Genomic DNA, 24,073 nt, shown 5'->3' with positions numbered 1-24,073 from the left:
TGTTCCAAGGTTTCATCCCACCATGAACCACACATCCGAGAATCACATGAACAAAAAGATGCCAATGTCAAGTTTCCATTACTTTTCCTAAACGAGACCATTCCCCCGATCGTAGTGTCATGCCAATTTCCCGACATTCCAGTAGAGGTTGCACGACACTTGGGAGGCTGGCCGCATAAGCTGCATTCTTTAAACACCAACCACAACAGCTTGCATTCAAGTGCACCAAACAGACATCACCTCATCCACACCTCAGACCACTCACCCGTCCTTGGCTACCTTTCATTCATGCGATTGTCTGCAAAGACAACAATAGACCTTACCGCAGGCCTTGTTACCGGCCTCATTGTACTCAGGCAGTCGGGGTATCAAATCAGTCTTGAAGATGCTACCTACTACTGCCTCCACCAGCAGGATCGCAAAGCATACTCCAGCCAACGTCATTCATGATTTCCAGTCCATTTCCCTGGGCCAATCACTCATTCATCATCAAACCTGGCATCATCAGATTGAGCCTCCAAATCCTAATACCCTCAAGAATCATTAAGTGCTTTTTTGCTGCTTCTTTTTTTGTCCATCCCTGCCTTTTAATAATCCGGTCAAACAAAACACACCTGGCTCCAATTCCGCCGCGCCGTCCCACCAACGCCATCCATCAACCCAAGTTCACCCTTTCATCCTCCCCACAAGCGGTGTCATATGCCATCCTCTGCATCGTGCCTACGATAGCAGGACATGTTTGGGAATAAGAATCGTCTTGTTCCGTTTCGTTTTCTGGTGGTCTCGGTCCCATCACTTTCCAGTCTTCGGGTCAACCTCATCGCATCCGTGGACATCTACCAACTGCCCGCATTACTCACGGCCCCTGAGTCTCGAAGCAGCTTCAATCCATCGAGCGGCGTTGTGTCTTGTCTCCAATTCACCAACCTCGCCTTCTGCACACGACAGAGGATCGCAAGTCCCTCCAACCAAACTCCAAAAATCGCCACTTTGTAGCAGTTCCCATTAAAGATTCATTTTTCTTGAGGAAAGAATGTGAGTAGACCAATGCGCGGGAGCTCCAAAGGGCTCAAGATGCGACTGTGGTCAAAATGCAATCATGATGTGATTTCTGATGCCATATCCACAAAACCCACAACATTGCGAGTCAAATTGCAAGCCCTTGTCCGTCTAGCGTACTCAAGGATACGCAGCTTGGGCGCTGTTCTGTGATTCCATGAAGAGAGGAGTCCAGCTGCGGCTGAGGGCTGGGCTATCAGAAGGTCCATAAGGAAGAACCTCCTCCTGCCAACCCAGAGCGGTCCACAGACCAAAATATCGGGGCTCAGGGCTGGATAGTTGTTTCCAGATCACCTCCCAGCCGGGAACCAGTCCTGCTTTGACGGATGCGACAGCGTTGAGTCGGCGTCGTTCCCGCTCGATGATTGCATCCTTGACAGCGCGGTACACGAGTTCCGCGTTAGGCCACCCACTCGCCTTGTTGGAAGATGCGGTTTCGAGAATCATCTTGAGAGTCGCAAAAGGAACGTTGAGGAGGACACGAGAGAGGACCGAGGCGAAGGGAGATCGCTGCTGCGATGCCATCGAAGTATCCGAAGCAGGCGAGATCTTGCCGTCAGCCAAGGAGAGATCTCCGAACTGGATGCCAGCGATTTGCTGAGATCGACGGCCCTTGCCCAGGTGCACCGAAGATCCTCGAGCGATAGGAGGCGATACAGATGTCTGGGCTGGGCTGGTTGCGGGAGGGGCGGGGTGAACTGGCAGGCGAGAGTAGTTGTCGGGGTCGGAAACCGAAGTGTCCAGAGCAAAGCCAGGGGTGAGGTTGCTGATGATGAAAGAAACCGTCTCGTTCAGAATCGCTCTAGATCCGTCACCGTACTTGAAAACTTGATGCGAGCCCTCATCTCGATGCTGCTCCAGAGCAAACTCCAAGGCGCGCTCGAGGGTCTGCCAGGAAAGCAGCTGCATAGCGATCTCGCAGCCACGTCGGGTGACAGGGTCCCAGTGAAGGAGATGGCCAGCAGCAGCGTAAGAAAGAGCGAACTCGAATCGTTCCATGATCGAACCAGCATCCGAAATAGCCCCCTGCTTCAGACCAGCGGGAGGAGGCGGGATAGTAAACAGTGGCATGCCATACAGGCGCTGGACGGCGATGTAGAAGGAATCCGATCTAATCCACTTGCTCTTGGTCTCGAGAGTAATTTCAAGGAGAGGTGGGCTATCGCGGGTACGCTGGGCCGCCTTCTTCGTCATGGCGTTCGCAAGCTCGGCGCTTCGGGAAAACACGAGTCGATGACCAGGGATGCGAACAGGCGGGGCTCGATCCTCCGGGTACTTGAGCTCCAAGACGCAGTCAGCAAATTCGGGAGAGCCAAACTGCTGCTGAAGATGACCAATGAGGCCATCCGCATCGTCGACCTGGGACATGAGGGGTGGCGGAGGGCCAGCGTTCATCATCATTCTGGGATACTCAAGGCCACCGAACATTCTTCCTGGGTGGCTCGGGGAATGAGAACCGTCAGGTCCAGTCACGCCGTTCCTAGCCGGCCCGGGATACTGGTTGTACATGTTGTTCTCGTCAGGGGGGGCTGATGCCTGCGAATCATGGTAGCTGTGAGGAGTCGATGGGCCAAAGTTGTTACCAAACGGAGGGAACGAATCCATGGGCCCATAGGCCATGGAGGGCCTGCCATAGCTGTCAAAGGTAGTAACCGGGACCTGCTCAGAGCCATAGGGCATCATGGGAGGGAAACCGTTAGCACCTGGGCCCATGTATGGAGGTCGGCCATCTGGAATCGGCATGCCAGGGGGAGGCGCAATGCCACCGGAAAGAGGTGCGGGTGAAGAGCTGGTAGAGCCATGGAACGTGCCGAAATGGATGCTACCGTTGCTGGGATGTGGCTGATGCATGGGCGGCCCGCTGGGGATCGGGTGCCGGGGGCCACGATGCATGTCACCGTTCGTAGCTGGTCCCAGGGCCCTGTTGGCAGGTTGGAAAGAAGGAGGCATCTGGTATCGGGACGGCGGGACGGCGGGTGGAGGACGAGACTTGCTGTGAAGCTTCGGGAGAGGCTGGTTGTCTGTGTTTGTGGCATAAGTGTCTTGAACTTTGTATATCAGTCGGGATGCCTCACCAGGCCGATATCTAGGTTCATCGGCGGCTGTGACTCCGTTGACCTTTCCAATTGCATCGGCGGGGGCGTGTTTGCCGGAAGCTTGGGCGCGAGGATCGACTTGGGGGGCGGAGGTGGGCTGATCAACATGGTCCGAGATGGGTTGAGCTTTGTGGTCGTTCTCCTGGTCACCACTGGTGGATGCCTTTTCCGAGACGGATGCGACTTCGGCAGCTGTCACAAGATGGGTAAGCAAGATGTTCCTGTTGCTGTCTTGAGTAAAGGACATGTTTCCATGGCACATACCAGAAGTGTCTTGGTGGCTAGTCACATCCGTAGCACCATTCAGGGTCTTTGGGATATTGTCTGCCTGTTGTCCGGTGGCCTCTTTGACAGGCTGCGCAGCGCTGGAAGCAGGGCTTGGGATTGGGCTCGCAGCAGCTGGTGCAGTTGTGTCCTTGTGGGCCTGGGCAGTTGCAGCGCCATTCGTGAGCTTCGTTTCGGGTGACTGAGCGGCGACGAGCTTCTCTGTCGGGCTGGAGGAGGCAGCAGAGACCAGAGGCAGGGAGGCAGCACTGGCACGCGCAGCAGCGGTGGCAGCCTGGCGCTTCACATGGGGAAGAGGAATAGCAGGGACGACAGGCTTGGAGGAGTGAGCAAGCTTGCTCCCTCCAGGTCGGCGAGTCTTCACGGTGCCGTTGAGGGGCGCCATCTCATCTGGCGAGGTCGTTGACGGTTCGGCGGGGGAAGGATATCGACGAACAGGGAGGGGGGCAGGCGATTCGAGCCAGCCCGCGCCAGACCTGGATGAAGGATTCGAGGGAGGGAGGGAGACTTTAGGGATCTCGAGAAAGAGGCATGGGGGACAGTCGTCGTCGCGTAGACCGCCCTGGTGCTGGATCTGGGCTCGAAGGTGGAGGCCGTGGATCGGACAAGGCGAGCTGGCGATGCAGTGGAAATGAGGGTCCGAGTTAAAGCTGCTTTGTGCGGAGAGCGGAAGCTCGACCAGGAGCGGGACAGGATTCGAGGGAGGACGGTGAAGGGAAGGAGAGTCAGGTAGAAGAGATGAGGATAAAGCCCAAGGAGCGGACAGGTACAAGAGGAGGAGATGCCGAGGGATGGGCAAAAAAATGAGAACAAGTTGCCTTCACCAACAAGGGGTGATGATGATGTCGGGGTTGGAGGTCTGGTCCTTCCAACGGCTTCCAGCGCTGGAGAACAAGTCGCAAGGTGACAAAAAATTGGGGCTTTCGTCACAATTTTTCTTGAAACCCCCCCGCGTAAATGGCCTCCGCTAAGCTCTATAAGTTAGTGCGCCGCAACACTGAGTCTAGCGCCAAACGACGGGACCAAACAAACTTCATTGATGTGCCGGTTGAATTTCGGCTTCCGGCATCCCGATGTTTGATGTTTGAGGACAAGCATGGCTTTCTTTGTTGTTGAGTTCAGCTCGGATACTAACATTCTTTGTTTGTTTCTACGCTTATAGCACACTCTAAACATGTCAGGCTTATGGCTGCCTGCATTGTGCTGGAACAAGCAATCGCTCTCACCTCCTTTACGGTGAGAGTGAAGCCAAGGGTGGAACGACAACTCAAAGCTCACACATCACATGAACCTCATTCACTCACATAACTCACATAACCACAAGGTCCAAGTCTATTAGTTGCTTCTACCTGATTACATCGACATGTCCAGGTGTCCATCGTCATTGCCAAACTCCATGGAATTTGGACAAATTATTGTCAGCGTGCCCCAAAAACGCCATCCGCAAGACGCGAGTCCTTTGATATCTGGCTTGAAAAACCGCCTTGCGCCCGCCAACCCGCCAGCAATCAAACTAAAATCAATGAGTTGGGTTCCAACGCGGGGAACCCAGTGCACCAATCACTCTGGTTACACCGCTATTACGCATCGCCCCTCACAAGTCGGGCGATGAGGACGTAGATGAAGATGGCCGCTCCAGCTACGACGAGCTTGTTCCGATATATCCACCCTGTTCCGGCATCTCGCTGCTGGTTGACCACGTCCACAACAGCTTGGGCCTGGTGTCCGCTAGTACCAGAGATGCCCAGCTGAGGTCGGCATGATCCATTGTTGTCGGCGTCTAATCGGTTGCCCGTAAGGGGGTCGACCTTGTTCTTCTTCATCCACTCCCAGTTCTCGGTATCCACCTCGGGCCACTCAGCTCGGAACTTGGCACCACCATCGCCGGCCTTGACGTTGCCCTTGTTGGCGGGATTGCTCTTAGCGTTAGAGCCGTTGCCGGTCGAGTTCCACCAACGCGATCGCGCTGCGAGATATCGTCGTTCGGCCGCTGTACTAGAAACGGAACCAGTCGTCATCTCTTCGCTCGTCATGAAAGACAGCAATCCGATTAGGATGGTTGAAACCTCCCATGCGGGATTAAAAGATTTGGGGTGAAAGTCGGAGATGGACAGGCATAGTCGCGTCGATGGTTGGAATCGGCCTGAAGGGGTGTGCATTCGAATGGCGGGCGGCGCAAACGGATAGTTCGGAGGGAACATCAGAGTACCCCAGTATTGACCCCCATGATAGGGTGTATCCTCAGGACCAGTAATGATGTAGTGCCATCTAAGCAGACAAGTTAGCAGCAAGTAATTTGATGTGAATCGGCGGTGACGACGTACTCGAGGATGTTTGACTCTGAAGGATGAGCAGTGATGTAAGGCGGTGGGTTCTCGGAGATGGCTTTGTATTCGCGTGTCAACTATAGAAAGTCAGCAAGTCCCATTTGTCTGGAAATGACGGTCAAGACATACACGCTTGTTTGCAGCCTTACTAGCCATGGCGGCGAGATAGACAATGTCAGACTAGAGATTAAGAAATGAACAGATTGCAGGTCGCGTGAGAGATAAGACAGAGCAGGAAGGGTTATTGAAAGTAGAAAGGAAAGGAAGAGCGACTCCGACGGCTCTTAAGGAGTGAAAAGAGAGATCCTTTGTAGCAGATGCTCTCGCTGAACGATCTACACTGTTCGCTGGCGGGTTTTGGGGATGAATGACTTGAGATGAACAAAGAGGGAATGCGCAGGGAGGGCGGCCGATGACCAAACACCCCGGATGGGCGCTAGGCTGGAAATGTGGCTGCGGATCACATGCTATGACGGCGTTTAGTGCGCCACAGGATGAACGCCACAGTTAGGTACCCAGGTACTCAAAGTTTCGTGGGCGAACCTGAGGAGCTCCAGCCCACTTAAGTTCTGTACGGTGAAGTGTACGTACCCACGCCCTAGCCGGTCCGTACCGAGACGAGCTGGGGTCCAGTGTCGTCCGACAATTTGGAAACGACATCGTGACGGCTATCACAAGCAGCAACTCGAGTCGTTGAGCCAGCGACAATGGCTGCAATCCCTAGCTCGAGCGGGGGCCTCGTGAGTCCATCATGGCATTGAAGTTGGGACGAGTGTATTGCTAACCAGCTGCAGTCCGGGGACCCCTTGAACAAGCTCCATACCGATACTGGCTCATTGCTTCACGAAGCCGAGTCGAAGCCTGAGTTTCAACGGGAACAGGAGGAAGCCAAGCAGCGACGCATGGCCCAGCTGGTATGGGTCTTGAGGAGTGTGCCGCTACTCTCTTACTGACCCTATCTAGGTCGCTGACCAAAATTTGGCTCCCATGACCGTCAACGAGATCCGTGTGCATGGCGCCGTCAACACACGCACCGATTTCCTCGATCCTCTCTTCCAGCCCCTTGTCCGAGACGACCAAAATGCTACTTCCACGGTTGGCGAGGTTATAAATAAGCTTCGAATTGCAAGCAACAAGCTCGACGCATTGCGTACGTTCCCTCCGACCACCTGCTGCAACACCAAACTAACTGCAAGCCAGAGATCTTTCAGCCTCAACCCGAACTGTTCCTCACTTCTGCCCAACAGACCGACCCCTCCACCTCGCCTACAGACGTCAACGTTGATATCCGAGTCAAGGAGCTCTCTCGGTTCAAGCTTCAGACTGGCACGGATGTTGGAAATGGCGAGGGTTCCGCGTACGGCTCTTTGCTATGGCGCAACATGTTCGGCGGCGCCGAGATGTTGACCCTGAACGCAAAGGCTGGCACACGTACCCGGTCCGCATACAGTGCCAACCTTAGCATGCCCGTCGCCAGTAACCCCGATTTAAGGATATCACTGGAGGGTGTTGCTTCGGCAGCCGAGAAGCCCTGGGCCTCGCATGAGGAGGTGCTCAAGGGTGGAACCGTGCGGTTCTCGTGGCTTAACTCTGAGCGAGACACTCAGTCTGTCGAGTATTCCCATGCATGGAGGCAGATAACCGGCTTGGGCGAAGGTGCCAGCCCAACTGTCCGCGCCGACGCCGGCGACTCTATCAAGGCCTCTATTAAGCACAGCTTCTACCGAGAAAGACGCGATAACCCTCAACTTCCCCAGGACGGCTACATGGTCCGAACTGGACTTGAGGTTGCCGGTTTCGGACCTCTTGTTGGTGACGTCGCTTTCTCCAAGGGTGAGGTCGAGGTTGGCGGTGCCATCCCTGTTCCTCTGCCAGGTATTAAGGACCGTACTGGCATTTCAATCGGTGGTGGGCTCAGACTAGGTCTGCTCTGCCCTCTTCCACTTGGCTATGATTTTGGAGGCAAGCTTGGTCTCAGCCGTATCAACGACCGCTTCCAGCTTGGCGGGCCAACAGATGTGCGAGGTTTCAAGCTCGGCGGTCTTGGACCTCGTGATGGTGCCGATTCTGTCGGCGGTGATGTCTTTGCCGCAGGCAGCGTCAACATGCTCCTCCCCGTGCCATACAAGGGCCCCGACTCAGGTCTGCGCTTCCAACTCTTCGCCAACGGCGGTCGTCTGGTTGCTCTCAAGAACCCCAGCAAGTCTTCCAGCGGAGCTGCCACCCAAGCACTCAGGCCATCCGCCGTACGAGACGGCATGCTCAATGCCGTCGGCGAGCTCTTCAACGGAGTACCAAGTCTCGCGGCCGGCGTGGGTCTTGTGTATGCCCACCCTGTTGCGCGATTCGAGCTGAACTTTAGCCTACCGTTGGCGCTGAGGAGGGGTGAGGTATCAACAAAGGGACTGCAGGTTGGCGTGGGAATCAACTTTTTGTAAAATAGAGATATCCCGTGAGAGCTGAAATTCGTAAGATAGCGCACAGCCATTCAATTCAATCCCAGAGATGTGGTTCTGCAGTCGTATAGCCATTGACGTAGTTACCACATGGGTTGAAGCCACAGTTCCACCAAGCATGAGGGCTTGACGTTTGATATGCATGATAATGTATGATTATGCTTATGTACCGTTAAGGGCGTGGTGTGCTGTCGATCTCTACATGATCTGGTGGATGTCATTCAAGAGAATAGCTGGATACGCGATTGAGAACTATTCGAGACCAAAGGGCCTTCAGGATACCATGCCTGCGACAAATCCTTGTTTCTCTACGTGATACTTCACTTGGTTGGGCAGTTTTGTTTTGGTGTGTATGATTGATACATGATCCAATGATTTTTTGCAACCATTTGGAGATGACCACCGCAACTCATGCATAGCACTAAGTCATGATTTAATAGAAGACGAAATGCAACATAGTGGGCATCCTAATACATCTCAGGCCCTTAATATGTATTTTTTCCCTGTAAAAATCCTTTATTGAACCTTTCCCATAGTCCCTTGCTTACTTCCATGGTACCTAGTATAGAGTGTTGTGCTGCGGACTGCAAACTACCCTACATCTTGATGAGGCTTGGGCATAACCTCGAGTTTATATATCAGTCTACTAGTATAAAGGACCATCTAGACAATACAAGCATATACCAATAAAAGAGGTTTCGTTTAATTATGTTTCTGGGATCGGATCGCCTAGGAGCATTAACAGATAGGTATTTATGCTATCAAGATGATAAGGATCAATATAAACTACACGGTTACTTAGCCCGGGTGCCAAGCAATACTACCTCAACCGGACTCATTCTCGGCCTACCTTTTTTACCTTTTCTTCTACGGTAAGCACATAATAACCTATAGTTATATAATAAAATAGTTTTTATAAAGTACATAATAGAGGTATATTATAATAATTATTCTCCTTACCTATATAACTAATAGCTACTTCTAAAAGAATCTTACTAGCCTATTTATTTATTTATTTATTATATTTACATATTACTATTATTTACTAATATAGAGATATAGAGTTTTATATACCTATTGTTTTTTACTTTTCCTTCTTAGTTTATTAATATTTTATACCTAATAATTAGGTTTTACGCATAACTAGATAGATAACTAAAATTAAAGAAGCGCTAAGGGATAAGGGTAGCTCTACTTAGATACTATTAACTACTAAGTACTTATAATAGAGGGGATCCCTCCTTAGGCATAGTTATAACTAAGAAGATATATTTTTATTAATTTATCTTAGTTAATAATATATCTATAATAGCTATTAGGCCCTATATACTCCTTACCTCTACTTATTCTTTATGTTACGCAAAAGAGAATATAGGCCCTGATAGCCTATACCTCTAGGCCAAATAGGCCAAAAGGTCCGCCGCGCCCGTCTTAGTTAACAGATCACAGCGTAATCAGGCCCTATAGGGCTATAAGCCACAGGGGCCTAACACTTTATCTATATCTATATATCTTACTATATAATTATCTATAGAGAAGTAGCTTATACTAAGATAATTGCTAATATTATTAATAAGTAATAGCTAAGATTTCAGTCTATCTATAAGGTTAATATTATCTAGTCTTATTTTATAAATTATCTATCTATAATAAAAGATAAGATCTATAAGCTCCTCTCTATAGTAGTCTATTATTAAGAGTATTAGCGCCTCTAGTTTTAGTATATATAATATCATAGCAACCCCTAAGAAGCGATTCTACTTATTATAATATTTAAAATTAAAAGAAAACTAAGAAAGCTCTAGAAATAACTAGAGGAATTAAATAAAGCTAGAACCCTAAGATAAGTAATTATTAATATTAGTAATAGTTAGGTTAAGTATAATATAAAATTAATAAAGGCTAATAATAAGAAATAGAAATAAAATAAGAAATATATAAAAACTTATTTAATTATTATTTTCTATTAAGTATCTAATACTAATATCTAGGTCTATAATCTCTAGTTTATTAACAGCTAAGGTAATAAGAATAATATATAATATATAGCAAATAAAATAAATACTATAAGTTAAAGTAAATATTAATATCTTCTATAAAAAGATATTAATAAATTATTTTAGAAAATATAGGCCTTATATATAATTATTATTATTAATAATAATATTTTCATAATAATAAAGATTTTCTATAGCTTACTTTAGGCACTTAATAATATAATCTATTCCGATAACTTAATTCTAATCTACTAAGTAAGTAAGATATACTTTTTTATAAAGCTAGCTAAGGTAATGATTATTATTATTATAATAATTAGGGGAAGAAAATTATAAAAATAATATCCTTATTTAAAACTTAGTATTATTATACTTAGATAACGTATATGCATAGCGAGTGAGCCACTCAAGCGAGTGAGCCACTTTGGAAACTCTTAGTATTTTTACCTAATTTTAAAAATACTTTAAAAAATTCTAATTAATTTAATTTAAATTATATATAACTTAAAATTTTAAAATATACTATTTATATTATTTAGAATCTTATATAATTCCCTAGAATTTTTAAAAAAATCGCTTATATAGTAGTTTAAGAAAAAGTAAATTCGCACTGTATACTTAGCTATTTCTCTATAAAGGGATTTTTTTAAAAGTTTTAAAAAAATATATATAGTTTATTTAAGAGTTAATTAGCTAAAAATATTATTTTTAGATCTCTAGCTATTTTATTATAGTTTTTATTATACTTAGAAATTTAAGCTTTTAGTGCACAGTATAAGTGGCTCACTCGCTTGCCTGGCTCACTCGCTTATCAAGTACGTTACTATAAGTTCCTTATATTAGCTAGGCAATATAGTCTATATTATTTTCTTAAATTTATTATAAGCAGATTTAATTCTTAGTAACTCTTTTAATAAAAAAAGGTAATATATATATATTTTTAATATTATAATAATAAGACTAAGAGTTTAATACTTTAAGATCTTAATAAGAGTATCTAGGCTTCGCCTTTCTAATATAATATAGCGCGTCTAGAAGTAATAGTAGGTAAATTAAGGTATTATTTTAATATATAATTCTATATATATTTACTAAAAAGAAAGAAAATCCCATAGTAAGAGGTTCCTAAGTATTATTTCTATAATCTCAATAGAGAGACTAAGTATAAAAGCTATTACTCATAACTAGGATATAAATAATACTAATATTTAAGAAATAGCTTTAATCCTAACCCTAAGTACTATATATAGCTTTATATTTCTTCTTAAGTTAAGATATAAAATAAAATATAGTATATATATTTATTCTTTATTATATTAGCTTAAGTAAAATAATAAGAATACTATATATATTTATTTATATTTCTATTAATTACTACTTTAAGCTACTAATAAGGATATAATATTATTTTATAAGTAATATTTTAGTATAATAAATTGAATTATAAAAAATACTAAAGAAAGTAAGATATATACTATAAATTATAATTAAAATATTATTAATATAGATTAATAGATTTATTATTATTTTTCTTATTACTAAATATTATTTTTATCTTATATCCTACTATAGTTAATTTTTAATAGATTTTTATTATGCTCTCTAGCCAGCACTTAAATTCAACAAAGACATTTATGACTCTCCTAACCCGGACCCTAATTGCATTATTGATTTCTACTAAGACTTTAACCACCTACCTAACCCTAGCCCGAAATACACCTCTGATAATACCTTCACCGTCAATCCAAGACTTGGCTCCGGGGGCGGGCACCAAGTGCGGGGACGGGGAAATACGAGTTAGTAAAGATTTTAATTGAACTGGCTTGGGGGATAAAGGCGATTCTGGAAGCAGGCGATTGGTGGAAAGCCAGGGTGAATTATTCTGGCTAATATCGACGGGACAGCATGGGGACTTGGGGCCAGACCTTAAAGAGCAGTCTGTTGCGCGGATACCTATGTACGATCTTCCACTTATCCCCTGGGGGACTCACAGCACATATTTCCATATTCGTTGGCCGCTTCATACATAGCATGGCTCAAGACGCATAGGCCAGTTGTTTCAAAGATTGTAAGGAAAGAAGAGATGCTAGATGATATACACAGTTTGCTCCGGGTACTTGGTCGCAAGATCACCGGCGGGAGACCCGTCAATACATTCCCTCGCCGACCATTCACCTACTCGATGGAAGATGCCGGGTTGATGAGGAGGTTGGTATAATACTATACCCTCTAGGAACCCAGTTTCACCGTCCGTCTCTAGTGGTAGATAGAAGAAGGAGCCCGGAGCGTCTCTCAAACGCATTTGTTCTCTGTGTGCTCCATCTATAAGCGCTTTGCCACGGGATGCCAGGTTTAGGCCATCAAGATAGGATACCAGTGGCTCGCCGAGGGCCTCATGTTCATCCCAACTGACCCGAGACCGTGGTTGCGGTGTGCTCTGCATATTTCTGCGCAAGTATTGGCTGAATAAGAATGAAGCCTCGAAGTAGCTCGGCTCGCCTTGTCCGCCCACCTTTCTGGGACCCATGAGATGGCCGCGGACCTCGATCGCGCCACCTTTTGACAAGGCCATGATGCCCTTATCTTGCTCGTCATAATGGGGCCAGATCCTTTCCAGCGAGGAGAGCAATGTCTCACTAACGCCACCTCCCATTGCGAAGTGACCGCCGAGTGAGATCCAGCTCCAAGAGGGTGTCCTGTAAACACTTCCTCGGCGCATGATTGCATCTCTACCAACAATCCAGCGTAGCCCATATGGGAGATAACAACGCCAGAGGCCAGCCAGGTATTGATCGGCCACATTGTGCGACTCGCCAAATGCTTCCACAATGCCAGAAAAAGCAATGATTCGATCTGTCTCCTTGGTCAAGAACATTTGAGTGTACTTCTGGACTCGATCTTGCCAGGCCTCGGCAGAGCGAAATCGAGAAATGACCTTGACCCGATGAAGATCATCTTTCAACGTCGCTGCCAGGCTCCACGCGCTATCCGTCGATGTTAAAAGCTCATCTGGCAGCCCATTCGAGCAACCCTCGCAAGCCAGCTTCTCGCGGCAGTGCCACCACAGTTGGCTACGACCAAGTACAAGAGATCGCTTTGAGAGGTAGTATTCCTGATATACCCATGCCCGGGTATGCAGAGGAGATTGCAACACGTCGTCGTAGAATAGGTCGCCGAAAATAACAAAGACGCTCTGGGGATCTTGATTTGCCCAGGATGATGTAATCTCAAAGGGTTTGACCAGATCAGGTTGTCTAGAAGACGTGCTCCTTTCTCCCGAGTTAGACCCAGCTGCTGCACAGAGGTTTAACAATGAATTTCCATAAACAAGCTTCATAGTCAGAGCTTCGCGCTTCCAGTCCTCATGAGAGTCTTGAATGATGCATAGGGAATCTATCCATATAAAATGGAGATTCATGCGGATGCATATAGATATAGCTTCCTGGTAGCTTTCAGGAAGTTCCTTTACCCGCAGTCCGGTGCGGAAGCGACCTATGTCGCCACGAAGGAGTTTTACGGCTTGGACACCTCCCCAGCAATGGGAGAAGGCAACGTAGGGACCCGAGGGCTCCTCAGCAGGCAGAATAAGCCTCACCTGGTCGGCATTGAGGATCTGAATCAATCTGGTAGGCTGAAAACCTGGGTCAACTGGCCGACAGAGCTCATGCTTCCTCGTACACGTCTCGAGCCAGTTTGAAGCCAGCGTAGACAGAGCATCATCATCAGTAGTACATACAGTTGGCTTACAAGAGCCAGCTGAGTCTTGAGGCCCTGAAGTGTGAGTTAGAACATCAGTGGCGTGCTATAGTTTGTGTGTGGAACAAACCGGAGGGCATGTTTGCTTTGGCAACTAGATGAAAAGGCCAGACCTGAGCCTCGTCGTCCGTTTCGATGAACCCAGTCATGTCCCCGGGATCTTCGTTATACAATGACCACTTAAAGCCAGAACGGGATGACAAAACCCCGGGTGAGGTCCAGGCCCGGGTGTTGGTAACCGTACGACAAATGTAACAGCCTTGACGTGAGGCCGCCACCATGTCGTCAGCGCTCTTGTGATGCTCGCCTTCTTTCGGAGATCCTCTGAAGATAGTGTCGCATACAGAGCACAGTCCGGACGGCATCAGCCTCACGCGCTCTAGTGATACTGAAGATCGCGACATGCCGAGGAAGTGAGAGTTGCGTTGAAATCTGTTTCTTTCAGCCCGTGTGTTTGTAGAGTTAGAGCTGACATGGACGCGTCTGGTCATAGTTATCCTATAAGTTGGCAAAAACCTCCGCTCTATACCCCGCCTTACTTAGCGCCATAATAACGAGAGTATATAAGGGGTATACTTTATTCTCTTAATAAAGGATCTCTTAGTAAAATATCATAGAAAGTATTTTTACCTTAATAATAAATATATAATTAGATCCTAAGGAGTTATATATACCTAATACTTATAATACTAAGAGCTTTATTAAGGAAATATATAGTAGCTAGGTTGGCCCTAATAACCCCATATATAGCCTTAATTTCCCCGCTAATAAGGCTCATAGCTTTAATATTTAACCTTTTAATATAAAATTGTTACGTTTGCACCGTCTTAGGGTGCGGTCCCTTGGAGGTGCAGGGTAGCTGTGATATACCGCGTTAGGCAGTCATGACCTCGATAGATCGAGGTCATAGGTAACCTTTTGGTCAAGTGGCCACGAGGCTTGCTACCTTGCAGCCACTGCCTAGCTGCTGCGTAACAATAAGGTTGCGATTTATAATAACTAAGATTACTAGGACTTTTATTATAGCCTAATTTACTAGGAAAGGGAAATACCTTTTATTTTCTATATTTTAATTAGATTAACCCCCTAGTCGTAACCCCGCCAGAGGTTTTTGCCAACTTATGGGATAGCTGGGGCTAAGTGGAGGAGGGTGGGATTAATAATACTATATACCAAACATACTTAATAGAATTTCTCGCACAGCACCTCTTAAGCCCTGGTGTACATACTTGCTTTCGTCGCCTCACAACTGAGGATACTAGAAAAACTCGGGGATGTATTATTCTTATAGAAGAAATAAGAAAATATACCTGCTAAGGAGTACTCTAATACTTGATTCCATTTCAAAATGAGGAAATCCATGTCTTTTCAGGCGTTTTATTGAAATTTATACTACCTAGTCTAGGTAGTGTATAATATTTTTAATACCACCCGAGGTCAGAGCCTACTTTACTAGTTGGTGGGAGGCCTCATGGGGGCTGAGCCTGATGATGTGCCCAGCCATTCCGAAACATATGGCCCATATCTGGAGTACATCATTAGAAAGTGACTAATTGGACGTAATAATGACCTCGCTAGTTCTTAAAAATACATGTGGGTGAGTCTTTGCACTCAATCACTCATCGCGCACCATAACGGTGTTGCTTAACGGACAGGCACATGCAAACAACCATAACGCATTATGTTTCCTTCCATTGCCAGTTTGGAAACCAACTAACCTACCCACGTAGTAGCGAATGACATTCATGGACGGGCAGGCAGCTATGCTGGGCTACTGTGTACATGATGTACGCTTCCGTGTATCTCAAGCAAACTTGTAAAAGCTGCGATGCATTAGTTATTGGCCCTATGGAAACATCGCAAGTCGTTGTGCCACTCCCTAAGCAAACACGCAATAGATAGTCTGCCCACTCTGGATACCTGCAGCAGACGTTATCTCAACTCCGTCGGACTCGGTCCAAGCATCGTCCGTATTCCGGACTGTGGACCCTGGACCCGGACGAATGCCGGGCTCTAATCGGAAGGTCCACCCGCCCGGACAAATTAGAGCCCGGGCAACAACCGCTACTCACCGGAAACAATAGGCAGAGAAGGTGAGAATCTGCTCGGTCTATTCACGACCATCCTTGGGTGGTAGGATCGGCGGGCTTGCATCCGGAAGCAATCTGCCCGACTTGGCGCACCCTTCGCGAGCTCAGCAAACGGAATGGGAGAATTTGCTCGGCAGTAGGCTATGATCCCCTGAGCTCCACGTGTTCCAGCTGTGCAAACCATGCTCTGGAGAGTGATTGACGACGAGGCGTTGGCGGAGTTGCGGAGCGGACTTTGCTACCGCCTTGGGGTCGTGTGTCTGGCATTTTTGCGTAGATCATCCACTGGGAGCTTATTCCCTGCTGGTGCTCTCTGCCTTGTGGAGAATTGAAAGGGGGGCCGTTTGCTTGGGGCAGTGGGGACTTTGCATCAAGCAGTGAGATTGAGGGTTTCTTTCATTTCACTCTCGAGATCGCTTTCGGTTTCGCGGTTACATTGGCTTGGCGATACGCGGCAATGAGATTGTCACGGTGTGCATCGATGGAAGAGAACCTTGCTAGCTTTGTTGATTGTTGACCCTTCTTAATTCAGGTGCCTGCACACAAAAGAGTGTTGCCTGGTATGTGGTTCAGGTTATGTTCTGTTGAAGACGAAGCAGAGTTTCGCGGCTCTCTTGGCTGGGACTAAGCAGGTGAAGGAGAATGGATGGACGGGCCAGACGTGGCACCTTGCTGGTTGTACCATGCCCATGCCATGATCGGATCTCGATTACCCCGATGATGATGGCGTGCCATGATGTTGTCGGGCGGATGGACCAGTGTGATTCTTGCACATTTCGTTTGGGGAGGGGCAAGTTGATATGGGCACTCTTTTTGGCAAAATGAGATTGTGATGATGCACGTGAGCCGTGATTTCACACAGGCTATGAGCTGTGCCTTTGCTTACAGTACCCGGATAGACGGTGCTTGAACATGTCATGATGCCCTCACACATCACAAAAGAAAACACACACCATCGGGTACAGTACCTACAAACAGAGACGAGACACATTTTTAGAGTATCCCCATCGACAAACATCCCTCCCCGGGCGCTGACTAGCGGGACGGGTTGACAGGCTTCGGGGTCGCATGGCGGGTTGTCGGGCTGTTCGAAGACCCCGATGAGCTAGCAGGGGTGTGTGCCTCGAACAGGGAAGAGATCTGTGATTGGTCCTTGGCCCTTGATCTCTTTCATGTCAATCAATCATCCTCACTGCAATGAAGGAATCCTTGGTGCTGACAGCCGAGCCTTTTAAGGATGAGTTGTCATTGGGCTGGTCGTAGCTCCTCTTGAGCAAGGATGAAAAGTCCGAGACCCTTTCCTTTTGGAAGATTTCGAAACCAACCGAGAAGGGAGAAAAGTAGTCCAATGCAACACTCAAAGTGGATGCGGCACGCTTCGCCCTACGCGCAGCCAAGCAAAGCATCCATCTTCCAGCCGGTCGGATTCGGTACGACGTCTAGCGTCTGATTGGCGGGACGGGACGGGTTCTTTCAAGGCCCCGACAACGAGGAAATACGCGGTTTCGTGTTGGTAGCAGGACAAGCTTTCTCTTGCCTCTGTTTCAAGATTTACATGGCGGAGGCGAGAAAAAAAAAGGATCTGAACTTGACTCAGGTTTGTCTGCCGTGTTACGGGAGTGACCGGGTCATGGCAATGTCTATGTTTAAAAAGTATGCTCTTGTATGTTATTTAAAGAGTCAGTTGCTGAGGCACACGGAGAGGCCGTGGGCGTTGATACATGGCTACCACTCATAATGACTCATTTTAAGGTGATCTTTTGCAACGACCATGACGAATCGGGAGAATGATGGTTCGCCGTCGCTTGTTTAGCCTTGATCGTGACTTTGATACAGATAGACACCTTCATAGGTAAACCGGGCCGTTGATCAGATCTTAAAGATCAAAAAAGTTAACGATGTGATGGGACCTTCAAGGCTGATGTGAGCCACCACAATCGATCACAAACACCAGGCCACAAATGGCCAATGTCTTGTCATTCACCAACAAAACAACAACGGGAAAAAACAGGTCTCTACCTCAACACCCCACGTTACATACGTTGCCCATCGTCCAGGGGTGCCATTCCTCTGCGGAGTTCCGGCGGGTGGAGAGTGGAGTCCCCAATTCCCTGGAATTCAGGGATCTTGTCGCTTAGAGGCTGCATTGTCGGACTCTTGTGCTTGCCCGTTATCCGCTTAGACCTTTTTTTTCTCTACTCACTCTCCACACCAAGGGGGACAGCTGGAGGGCTTCCCCTGGACTGGCTGCAATCGTCGTCATCATGCTCCCCCTGGTCGTCGGGTCGGGAAGTTGATAGATTGCGAAAAATGCCTCCAGGTGTGAATTGGTGCTGAGATCTCCCGGAGACTTCTGGCAAACGGCGTAAACTCCGTCAAGACACTCGACCGAACTGCGGAGGAGGATGCGGGTTGTTTACAGCCAAGCACGGGAGATTGCGGAGTTTAAGATGGAGGCTGTAGAGATCACGACATGTGACGCCTAAGACGGGACGAGGAATCAACTCGCGATAATATGTAAGAGAGCTATGTGCCTACTATTCCCAAGATGCACTATGTGTCCGAACACGATCGCCAAAGAAGCCCTTGAATCTCTCCGAAGGCGACAGTAAATCGGAGTCTATTGTTGCACGCCCCTCCCAGGTCGGCCGCCCCTTAACACACCGAGACTTGCAGGCAAAGTGTGAGAGGCAGACGCTGCAGCCGCACCCGCATTCCGCCTGAATTTGCGCTAGAATCCCGGCCGAGCGACCCACTGGAGCATCGTTTATTCTTCGCTTTCAGTGCTAGCGCGAGGCCCCACGCGAGTTTATCGGGCTTCATTTGCTGAGGTGCTGCTGAATGGCGAGCTGAGGCGACTGTACCTGGAGGTAAACCGACTCATATTTTATCACCAGGCGTCCTCCCTCTTCTTTTCCTTCTTTGCACGCCTCTTCCCCTTCCCGTGGGACTCTCACCTCTTCTATCGTCATCCCCTTTCTTCTTAATCGATCCTTTCTTATTACTTTAATACCTTTTCCATCTTGTGCTGCTTTAGTCCTTCCTCGGTCTGGACTGACAGCCAATTCACCAAAACAAGCTTCGATACACACCACTCCGAGTCTCCTTTCGCATTGCATTACTGGCTACCGAAACGTTCCCTCAAACTTACTGGGGCTTCACTCACCCTCCCCCGAGACTCAATTGCGAGATCCTATAGTAGACCTGGCCGCCCCCTTCGCCCATCATGTCGGCCATCTACGGGATCAACGCCAACAACGACGCCACGGCCGCTAGGCAGGGCGTCCCCGAGGCAGGCGGAGCCCACCCTGCGCATGCCGCCGACGAGAAGCCCAAGGCGGGCTCCGTCACCGATGCCGGCACCGAAGATCTGATCAACGAGAAGCCCTCGTCTTCTCCCGCCGATACCCTGGGAAAGGAGGACGATGATGACGATTCCGAGATGGAGCGACGAACCTCGATTGTCCAGGCTCTGGCGCGATCTTACTCACACGCATCTGCCGCTCAGTTTCCCGGCCAGAACCCCTTCCAGGCCGACGAGAACTCACCTCTCAACCCCAACTCTGAGAACTTTAGCGCTCGCGAATGGGCCAAGTCCATTGTTGAGCTGGTGAACCAGGACGGTCATGCTTTCCGACACGCTGGTGTGTGCTTCCAGAACCTCAATGTTTATGGTTTCGGCGAGGCCAGCGACTACCAGGGTGATGTCGCCAACGTCTGGCTCTCCGCCGGCAGTCTCGTTTCGCGATTGACTGGCAGCGGCCGTTCGCGCATTGATATCCTGCGTGGTTTCGATGGTGTTGTGCGCAACGGTGAGATGCTCGTTGTGCTTGGTCCTCCTGGTGCTGGTTGTTCCACCACCCTCAAGACCATTGCTGGTGAACTCAACGGTATCTACGTCGACGATGGATCCTACTTCAACTACCAGGGTGAGTCAAGTTCCATATCTGAGACGGGAGAATCATATAGGTTTCACCGGACTCGATCTTCTGTTGCGCGTCTGTTGTTGAGCAACGTGGGTCGTGCCCGTGTGAAACCGACGATCACTCGTATGCAACTGTCAACAGCAGCTAACACTTTTGCGCATAGGTATGACCGCCAAGGAGATGCACTCTCACCACCGTGGTGAGGCCATCTACACCGCCGAAGTCGATGTCCACTTCCCTCAGCTGTCGGTTGGCGATACCCTCACTTTCGCCGCCCGAGCTCGTCAGCCCCGCCAGCTCCCCCAGGGTCTGAACCGAAACGACTTTGCCGATCACCTGCGAGATGTTGTCATGGCCATGTTTGGCATCTCTCACACCGTCAACACCCGCGTCGGTAACGAGTACATCCGTGGTGTCTCGGGTGGTGAGCGCAAGCGTGTCACCATTTCCGAGGCCGCCCTGTCTGGCGCTCCTCTGCAGTGCTGGGATAACTCAACTCGAGGTCTGGATTCGGCCAACGCCATTGAGTTTTGCAAGACCCTCCGTCTTCAGACCGAGCTCTTTGGCAGCACCGCCGTCGTGTCCATCTACCAGTCTCCCCAGAGCGCCTACGATCTCTTCGATAAGGCCACTGTCCTTTATGAGGGTCGCCAGATCTTCTTTGGCCGCGCCGACGCTGCGAAGCAGTACTTTGTTAACCTGGGTTTCGAGTGCCCTGCTCGTCAGACCACCCCCGATTTCCTCACCTCCATGACAGCTCCCCTGGAACGTCATGTGCGACCTGGATTCGAGGGCAAGGTGCCTCGCACACCTGATGAGTTTGCTACCGCCTGGAAGAATAGCGCCGAGTACCGTGCTCTCCAGGCTGAGATTGAGGAGTACAAGGTGGCTCACCCCATCAACGGCCCTGACGCTGAGGCTTTCCGTGCCTCCAAGCAAGCCCAGCAGGCCAAGGGTCAACGAAAAAAGTCTCCTTTCACCCTCTCTTACAAGCAGCAGATTCAGCTGTGTCTGTGGCGTGGTTGGAAGCGACTTATTGGTGACCCCGGTTTGACTGTCGGTGCCTTGATTGGTAACTTTGCCATGTCTCTCATTATCGGATCCGTCTTCTACAACCTCGACGAGAACTCTAGCAGTTTCTTCCGTCGTGGTGCCCTTCTGTTCTTTGCTTGTTTGATGAATGCTTTTGCCAGTGCCCTCGAGGTGAGTTATTACGGAAGCATGGGTGTTACGTTACTGACAATTCTAGATCTTGACCTTGTACGCACAACGCCCAATTGTCGAAAAGCACAGCCGTTACGCTCTTTATCATCCTTCCGCTGAGGCTATTTCCTCCATGCTTTGCGATATGCCATACAAGATTGCCAACACCATCGTCTTCAACTTGTCACTTTACTTCTTGACAAACCTGAAGCGTGAGCCCGGAGCGTTCTTCTTCTTCCTGCTCATCTCGTTCGCTACTGTCTTGGTCATGTCCATGATCTTCCGTACCATCGCCTCGGCCTCGCGCACCCTGTTCCAGGCTCTCGTCCCTGCTGCCATTTTGATTCTGGATCTCGTCATCTTTACCGGTTTCGTCATTCCTAAGCGTTATATGCTGGGTTGGTGCAAGTGGCTCTACTGGATCGACCCCATTGCCTACGCTTTCGAGGCCCTGGTCGTCAACGAGTTCCACGACCGCGATTACACTTGCGACGAGTTTATCCCCCGAAACGACGTTGAAGGCTACGCCGATATCCCCTCGGCCAACCGTGTCTGCAGTGCTGTCGGTGCTGTTGAAGGCCAGGCTGCTGTGAATGGTGACCGTTACGCCGAGCTCAACTTTGACTACAAGTGGGAGAACCGCTGGCGCAACTTTGGTATCGTCATTGCCTGGACCGTTCTGTTCCTCATTACCTACATGGTTTCTGCCGAGCTCGTCTCTGAGAAGAAGTCCAAGGGTGAAGTCCTGGTTTACCGTCGCGGTCACAAGCCTGCTGCTGTTGCCAACGCCGAGAAGAAGCACAGCGATCCCGAGGCCGCCATGGCCCACATTGGTCCCATCGTCACTACCGAGCGAACTCGCAGCCGAACCGCCAAGGATGGTGGTATTCTCCAGGAGCAGACTTCTGTTTTCCAGTGGCACGATGTCTGCTATGATGTCAAGATCAAGACCGAGACCCGCCGCATTCTGGATCACGTTGACGGCTGGGTCAAGCCTGGTACTCTGACTGCTCTGATGGGTGTCTCTGGCGCCGGAAAGACGACTCTTCTGGATTGTTTGGCCGACCGTACTTCTATGGGTGTCATCACCGGTGAGATGTTGGTTGACGGATCCCCTCGTGACATGTCCTTCCAGCGCAAGACCGGTTATGTTCAGCAGCAGGATCTCCACCTTCAGACCTCGACCGTTCGAGAGGCCCTCAACTTCAGTGCCCTCCTGCGCCAGCCCGCCCACGTTCCCCGCGAGGAGAAGCTCGAGTACGTCGAGCAGGTTATCAAGCTGCTTGATATGGAGGAATACGCCGATGCCGTTGTTGGTGTCCCTGGTGAAGGTCTCAACGTCGAACAGCGAAAGCGCCTGACTATCGGTGTTGAACTTGCCGCCAAGCCCCCCTTGTTGCTCTTTGTCGACGAGCCTACCTCTGGTCTTGACTCGCAAACGTCTTGGGCTATTCTCGACCTTCTTGAGAAGCTGACCAAGGCCGGCCAGGCCGTCCTCTGCACTATCCACCAGCCTTCTGCCATGTTGTTCCAGCGCTTCGACCGACTCCTCTTCCTGGCCAAGGGCGGCAAGACTGTCTACTTTGGTGACATTGGTGAGAACTCTCATGTCATGACCAGCTACTTTGAGCGCAACGGTGGACACGCGTGCCCTCCCGAGGCCAACCCCGCCGAATGGATGTTGGAAGTTATTGGTGCCGCTCCCGGATCCCACACCGAGGTCGATTGGTTCAAGACATGGCGCGAGAGTCCCGAATACCAAGAGGTTCAGAACGAGCTCGAGAGGATCAAGCAGGAGAAGCAGGGCGTTTCTGACATTGACGAGGACCCCGCCAGCTACCGCGAATTCGCCGCTCCTTTCATGGTCCAACTCAAGGAGGTCCTGTACCGCGTTTTCCAGCAGTACTGGCGCACCCCCGTCTACATCTATTCCAAGGCCGCTCTTTGCACCCTCGTCGCCCTCTTTATCGGTTTCGTCTTCTTCAAAGCCCCCAACAGTATCCAGGGTCTCCAGAACCAGATGTTTGCTATTTTCAACCTGCTCACCATCTTCGGTCAACTCGTTCAGCAGTCGATGCCGCAGTTCGTTATCCAGCGCTCCCTGTATGAAGTCCGCGAGAGACCCTCCAAGGTGTACTCTTGGAAGGTTTTCATGGTCTCGCAGCTTATTGTCGAACTTCCCTGGAATGCGTTGATGGCCGTCATCATGTTCTTCTGCTGGTACTACCCTGTCGGCCTCTACAACAACGCGTCGGCTGCCGACCAGCTGACGGAGCGTGGCGGTCTGATGTTCCTCTTCCTGTTCATGTTCCTCATCTTCACCTGCACCTTCTCGACCTTCATCATCGCTGGATTTGAGACAGCTGAAGCTGGCGCCAACGTCGCTAACCTGATGTTTATGCTTTGCCTGATCTTCTGTGGTGTCCTCGCCCCCAAGGACTCGATGCCCGGCTTCTGGAAGTTCATGTACTACGTGTCACCATTCACATATCTAGTCGGAGGCATGTTATCCACGGCCGTCGCTAACGCCGATGTCGTCTGTGCCAGCAACGAGTGGGTGTCCTTCACTCCCCCCAACGGCACCACTTGCGCCAAGTTCATGGAGAGCTACATTGCCCAGGTCGGCGGCAAGCTCCAGGACCCCGAGGCCACCGACAAGTGCAGCTTCTGCACCATCGCCTCTACCAACGTCTACCTCGGTGCCGTCAACATCGACTACGCCGACCGCTGGCGCAACTTTGGCCTCCTCTGGGTCTACGTCTTCTTCAACATGGCCGCCGCCCTGTTTGTCTACTGGCTTGCTCGCATGCCCAAGAAGACCTTCAAGAAGAAGGAGAAGAAGGCGTAAATATTGTCGGGAATGAAAAAAGAAAAGTAA

General features: G+C 49.3%; 5 protein-coding genes across 5 annotated transcripts; 2 read left to right on the top strand and 3 right to left on the bottom strand.

Moving 5' to 3' along the window:
• Positions 1-1,179: 1,179 nt before the first annotated feature.
• Positions 1,180-3,825, bottom strand: NCS57_00373400 (uncharacterized protein; the record flags this gene model as incomplete). The annotated part of the gene is made up of 1 exon (XM_053053718.1): positions 1,180-3,825. One exon carries the CDS (start codon positions 3,823-3,825, stop codon positions 1,180-1,182), a length of 2,646 nt encoding a protein of 881 aa, XP_052915878.1.
• A 1,195-nt stretch (positions 3,826-5,020) lies between these two features.
• NCS57_00373300 (UBC core domain-containing protein) lies at positions 5,021-5,923 on the bottom strand (the record flags this gene model as incomplete). Its single annotated transcript, XM_053053717.1, has 3 exons — positions 5,021-5,708; positions 5,765-5,844; positions 5,897-5,923. The coding sequence occupies 3 exons, from the start codon at positions 5,921-5,923 to the stop codon at positions 5,021-5,023; spliced, it is 795 nt and encodes a 264-aa protein (XP_052915877.1).
• Positions 5,924-6,474: 551 nt separating this feature from the next.
• NCS57_00373200 (uncharacterized protein) lies at positions 6,475-8,205 on the top strand (the record flags this gene model as incomplete). Its single annotated transcript, XM_053053716.1, has 4 exons — positions 6,475-6,507; positions 6,562-6,681; positions 6,731-6,917; positions 6,968-8,205. 4 exons carry the CDS (start codon positions 6,475-6,477, stop codon positions 8,203-8,205), a joined length of 1,578 nt encoding a protein of 525 aa, XP_052915876.1.
• Positions 8,206-12,306: 4,101 nt separating this feature from the next.
• On the bottom strand, positions 12,307-14,056 carry NCS57_00373100 (HET domain-containing protein; the record flags this gene model as incomplete). Its single annotated transcript, XM_053053715.1, has 2 exons — positions 12,307-13,991; positions 14,047-14,056. The coding sequence occupies 2 exons, from the start codon at positions 14,054-14,056 to the stop codon at positions 12,307-12,309; spliced, it is 1,695 nt and encodes a 564-aa protein (XP_052915875.1).
• A 5,236-nt stretch (positions 14,057-19,292) lies between these two features.
• On the top strand, positions 19,293-24,043 carry NCS57_00373000 (uncharacterized protein; the record flags this gene model as incomplete). The annotated part of the gene is made up of 3 exons (XM_053053714.1): positions 19,293-19,995; positions 20,156-21,195; positions 21,242-24,043. The coding sequence occupies 3 exons, from the start codon at positions 19,293-19,295 to the stop codon at positions 24,041-24,043; spliced, it is 4,545 nt and encodes a 1,514-aa protein (XP_052915874.1).
• Between the last annotated feature and the right edge of the window lie 30 nt (positions 24,044-24,073).

The sequence above is a fragment of the Fusarium keratoplasticum genome, chromosome 3 (assembly GCF_025433545.1).
Source record: "Fusarium keratoplasticum isolate Fu6.1 chromosome 3, whole genome shotgun sequence".
Classification (NCBI taxonomy): Eukaryota; Fungi; Ascomycota; class Sordariomycetes; order Hypocreales; family Nectriaceae; genus Fusarium; species Fusarium keratoplasticum.
This window is presented reverse-complemented; position numbering and strand designations above follow the sequence as displayed.